Here is a 6026-nt window from a genome sequence, read left to right as displayed (position 1 = left end):
ATTTTTAAATTTTTATTCAATTATTACTTCGTTTTCAGATCGACGAAATCAAGCCACGCCCAGTGCAAGCTTACACGCCCATTTATATCACCGTACCCATTGTGATAAACACTCACTCTTCTTTGCCCATATCTGTGACAATAGGTGGACAAAAGATCCCTCTAAAGCTACCAAGTGAAACAAAACAACAACCCTCCGTTCTTGCTTCAGATAAAGTTAAAGCTTCAGCCGGCAGTCCAATAGTTACGCCCACCTCTATCTTTAACAAACTCATGGACTACAGTGAACCACCCATCCGACAAACAAATCGTCATCGCAGTAATTTCCGTAAAAAAATCTATGCCCGCAACAATGAACATCAAGTCGAGGAGTTTGAATATAAAAGTGAAGAAAATTAACAGAGTTGCTTTTCATTTAGTTTGTAACAATAATTTATTAATAATTTAATTTAACTTAAAATTAAGTATAAAAGTATTGAATAAATAATGAATGTAAATACTTAATTAACTATTTATAATATATCAAATATTTTTGTTAAAAACGCATTATTTTCCATAAAACGTTCTTCATCGTCACCCTCTGCCTCCTCATCACCCTCGTCTTCTTCATTGTCGTCTTCTTCTTCGGGCTCTTGGCCACCATACTGGCCCTCACCCTGGCCCCCAGCATTGCCATCATAATTTTGTTCATTTAATGACTGCTGCAATTCATCTTCCTCCTCTTCGTCTTCTTCCTCATCGTAATAGTCATCCTCGGCGGGATAGGCTTGGCGTGCCTGTATCCCGTCACTATAGGCTATAAAATTCTTGGGTTTGATTCGTTTTAAAGGTTGACTAGAACTAAGTTCATAGTTCAAACATAATACTGAAAATATTTAAATTTAAAAAATAAAAATAATCTTTTTTTTATTCTACAACTTACCTAAACATATTGCTACTACAACTGTCAACTTCATTTTGGTTTCCGCAACTGTCTTGTTAGTTTTGAAATTTTCTTAATTTATAGAAGATTTTATAAAATTTGTTATTTGTTTATTTTATTGCCTTAATATTTAATTTTAATCGATTTTGTTTATCTCACAATATTAACATCATTTTAATTTATTTTTTTTTCTTTGTTAGAAAGTGAAATTAATTTTATTGCAGCTAAAAACATTTTTATTACATTATAACTTTATCAAACTATAAATTTTATTGAAATAGCTGCAGTTTAACGAAATTAGTGTAGGAAGTGAACACACTGGGGAGACACTAGGCCAAAATAGACAAAAAATAATAATAAAGCTTTACACGTACAATACAGCCGATGTTGACGATCTTGTTACCCATTTTATTCATAAAGACATGTTTCCTATTATTACCTTACACATGAAGAACCTTCACAATTTCAGTTGCCTGGTCTTTAGAAGATCCAATTCATGTTGGCTTGTTAAAAAACTATTCCTTTTGGATCTTTCATTTGTCAAGACAATCATCTAACAGAGTTGCATCAGATCTATCAACGACTCGACAGTTTCGGTTTCAAACTGTTTACTAACCGATATCACGCGACATTTTCGAGAGAGGTCAAGGTCCCATACACTTGGAAAAGTAGATATTGGGTGTATGACTTAAAAATGCGTGACATTTTCAAATTTTTCGCTTTTATTTTGAAACATTTATACAATATAAATTTATTCAAAGTATTGGCCATTTTTAACTATGACCTTTTCCAATCTTTCTGTTCCAAAGTGAAGTGTATACCAGAGATAGCGTTCTGCATCGATCGAAACAAATAGTAGTCGGACGGGTCACGGTCTGGACTATAAAGCGAGTGAGTCAAAACTTCCCAACCACTTCTTTCTAAAAACTTTTTAAAACGCATTGCAACATTTGGCCGAACGTTGTCTTGATGGACATTTGTCGGCCAATGCTCGCTTCAAATGAATTAGTTGGATTCGGTACAGGTTCCATGTGATGGTCTGGTCAGATTTTAGAACCCTTTTGCTCCCACCAAATATAGAGAATTACCTTAGCGCCATGCATATTTAGGTTTGGTAATCATTCGACTGGTTCGAGCTTCACATGCGATCTCTTACGTTTCGGGTTATTGTAATGCATCCATTTTTCGTCACAAGTAAAGTTTCGGTGCAAAAATTATTTTCTTTTATAACGTTCAAGCAGCATTTCAGACATACAAAATCTTCTTTCAAGGTCTCTCGACTTCAATTCTTATGGTAGCCAATTTTCCATTCTCGGATGAATCCTGCTGCTCGCAAACGTTTTGATTTGCTGCTTGAGTAGCTCCCTAGGATTTTGCATGCTCTTGTTGAGTTTGACAACAATCTTCATGGAGTAATAACTCCATTTCTTGGTCTTCAAAAATGTTTAGCTGGCCTGGGCGTTCTATGTCTTCCATGTCAAAATCACAACTTGTGAACCGCACAAACCATTCACCATAAGCTGTGGTGAGCACACGGTGTGCTTCAGCGGGACTTTCAAGATAACATATGACCATATAAAGCTAACGAATGAAGCTAACATATGACGATTTCCCTTGACCCCAAATGTGGCGGACGATGGCAAAACCTGGTCTCCATTCATCAACGTCTAACCAACCCAAAAACCTTTCAAAATAAAGTATTCCTCAACTGCTCAACAGTTCTGGAATCTTTAAATCAAATAGTTAAAGAAAGAAGTGGAAAGTAGTATTTAAGTAAAAATTCAACTATATGAGTCATCTCCTGATACCAAATGACCCCAAAACGCTGAGATAAAGTTTAGTACTTAAATTACATTATTGGAATCTTCAAATTAAATAATTAATCGATCCAATTAATCAACAAAGTTGGCACAAGCCATATTCAGTGGAACTCTCCTCGAAATTCAGGATATAATTAGCGTCGTTGAAGGCTTTAGTTCTCAATTCCAAGCATTGTAGAGAACACTATTCTTAGTTGTATAACAAGATTTCACGTGATACTAACCGCATCAATTCTATGCACTCTTCCCAAGAACTAGCTTAAGCAGCAAAGAGCAAATGTTTTCTTGGTTATATGTTCCGTGACATTCAAATTGTCAGTTTAACTTATTGTCCAGAATTCAAATATCGACGTCGTTGCGTACAAAATTATCGATATTTTTAATGATACAAGAAGATCTTTGGAGAAAGATGGTGTCCCAAACTGTATAATATACATTTGGTGTACGGTGCGGTACATCGTTCCGCTCCTACTGGTTTATTACATAAAACCATTTGACGAAGTGAATAATATATGGGGTACCGAGGACATAAATACGGCTGCTGCGATGATCATTTTGCGGAACATCATCTCTGCTTCAACATTTGTGGTTATCGGAAGATCACTGAAGATGTGATCGGTGAATAATCTCATTATTTTGGTGGACAAACAATTATGAGGTGGTCTGATCCCTACTACTGCTCGTCAGGTTTCATAGCTCGTGATGGTTAGTAAGCTGTCGCAGTTGCCTATAATCTGTATGGGATTATCGTCATTAAGATGATGTATTCGTGACGTCTCTGGACTTTCCCTTGACTAAAGTGCCAGAGATAATGGTGCGAGTTAAAGTTTCCTAGCACCAGATGCGTATAGCCGTCTAGAATATTCCTAATATCGAGACAGTAACCTATTGCGCAGCAGCCTGCTGGCATAACATAGACATTATAGGACTCTAATTAACTTTCCTATGAAATCTTTACGTTGTTTCAAACCAACAATTATGAGGTAAGCTTTGCCAATAATCTGGGGGCACCGTCATTCATAAGATGGATTCGACTTTCATTGACTTTCCCTTGACTAAAGTGCCAGAAATATTGGTGCGAGTTAATGGTTCCTAGTACCAGATGCGTATCAGCGTCTAGAATATTCCTAATGTTGAGACAGTAGCCTATTGGGTAGCTGTATGCTGGCATAACATTCCATTTTCAATGATCTTAATGCATAGCTTGGCCTTAAGGTTTTTTGGAGATCAGTGTATCCGTTGAAACTGTGCAGACTAAAATGTCTCCTCAGTGTTCTTAGCTTTGAAAACCATTCCTGTTGAACTGCAATGTCCAGGTCTGCGGAAGAAAAACTTGAATGTGAGTGGTGATGGTGCTTGTTGCAGCTACAGATCAAAACGGATGAAAAAGACGAGTTACTGGAATTAACGCCTAACACGCAACCCTCTACATCCGCCAATTCCAATGCCATGGTACACCAGATAAAACTAGTGAATTATAGACCAAAATTATGTGAGACTGCATGAAAACGTCTAAAGCTCTATATGGAGCAAGGCATGGATATCGAGGAGGAAAGAATGATACGCCCAAAGTCAATGAAATCCCTATTAAGAGAGGTAGGTCAGAATCCCCCAAAAACAGTAACTAGTACAACTCCTACCAAAAGCATAGACACTTTTAAATCTCCTCTACCTTCGTACAGGAATTTGGCTCAAATTGTATGGCTGGTTGTAATTCCATCAGACTTTCCGAGGACAATGTGGTTTGATGTATAAGCTAAAGCTTATACAAGCAGCAGCCCTGGACAAAATAGTGGAGCTAAGAAAAGGCTATATAAAACCATAATTTGCAGACTGCACTTTTAAACCTGGTTGTCTTGTTTTTAACTGCAAGGGAAACTATTCAGCACAATGGATCAAGGAACACGTTTCAATACTGTAACCTTGAAAGGAAGCTGTATTAAAGATTGTATCGAAAGATGAGGTACCACGAACGGAAATATTTCTAGAATATTGTCCAGAAGCGCCTGAAACACCCACCAGCAGGATTCTATCTCTCATTGAAGGCCATTTCTCGGGAAATTTCTTCACTGTTGGTTCTAAAATTTTCTTTGATAATCAAGCACCGTTATTCTTGTAATTTTTAAGACTGCCAAATATCTGTAACCATTTTCAAGAGAAAATCGTCTGCCAAAATAATTTTAGAATTTCATCTCAGGATGTCAAATATTGATATCTACCAGGACCGTATTGTAGCAACAACGACTGTTGATTCCAACGTGGTGAAATCGAAATGTCTAGTTGACTTATACAACATTAGGGATCAGTATATCGCCAAGGGATGATTGGGCCACGAATTCTATCCTAAAGGATGACGTGATCTCAATTTACACTATTGGTTTAAAGACAGAAATGCGCACGGGCTGGTAAATTGATACAGCCGCGAGAAGAATACGGGAACTGAATCTCGATAATTCGACTATACATATCTATTTGGACAGCCTTGCATCAAACAAGGCTATTAACTCCAATGTTATTAGGTCGAAATGTCTTCTAAATTGTATCCACTCACTAGCACAACTAACACAACATCACGAGTTGATATGGGTTCCAGGACATGAGGGCATCCGGGGAAATGAAGTATTTGAGGATTTGAATGCACAACCAACAGGTCGTCCCTGGATGTTACTCTTTCGCAAAGGAATATTTACACTCCATTGGTGTCCGTATCGAATTTGATAGATGAATGGTCGTTGAGAAAGACGGAACTCAGGTGGTCAAATATCATTATTTCTAGAATATCCAGAATGTTCTGACCGAATCTGACAAAGGATAGGACCAGGACGCTTTTGTCTCTTGATAGGAATTCGATTAGGCTTATTACGGGTATAATTACTGGGCACTATATGATTGGTCACATGTCGGAATGTATGGATTACACACGTTATAGCTATTGTAAAAGTTATTTAGATGAAAAGAAGGAAGAATCAAAAGCGTAGACTACTACATCTGGGTACAGCTGTGATCTGGACTGTCTCAGTGATGTGTCACTAATAGATATGATCGGATTTATTAGAAGTACCGGTTGGTTCTCACGGGGACCACAGGAATCACATAGCCATCGGAATTAGGGAGGGAAACTACGTATTCTCTTTTCATGTATGATTTTCAGCATAAGAGGAAAACATTTTTCTAAGGGTACCACAATGGGCCACAAGGCCTCCGGATGAACTCGCTTAATTACAAGCAACCTAGCCTATAAAATGCGACCCATTATTTATGCTACTAAAAAATCGGGTCAGATTA

General features: G+C 37.4%; 1 protein-coding gene across 1 annotated transcript in view; it reads left to right on the top strand.

The window, feature by feature from the left end:
- LOC135963052 (uncharacterized) overlaps positions 1-398 on the top strand; it is a 1022-nt gene extending 624 nt beyond the window's left edge. The window contains exon 2 of the mRNA XM_065514831.1: positions 39-398. Coding sequence (XP_065370903.1) covers positions 39-398 — 360 coding nt within the window. The remainder of the gene's footprint in view (positions 1-38) is intronic.
- The last annotated feature ends 5628 nt before the right edge of the window (positions 399-6026 follow it).

This window comes from Calliphora vicina, unplaced genomic scaffold (assembly GCF_958450345.1).
Source record: "Calliphora vicina unplaced genomic scaffold, idCalVici1.1 scaffold_75, whole genome shotgun sequence".
In the NCBI taxonomy this organism is placed as follows: Eukaryota; Metazoa; Arthropoda; class Insecta; order Diptera; family Calliphoridae; genus Calliphora; species Calliphora vicina.
Note: the sequence above shows the minus strand (reverse complement) of the source record. Positions and strands in the feature narration are given on the sequence as shown.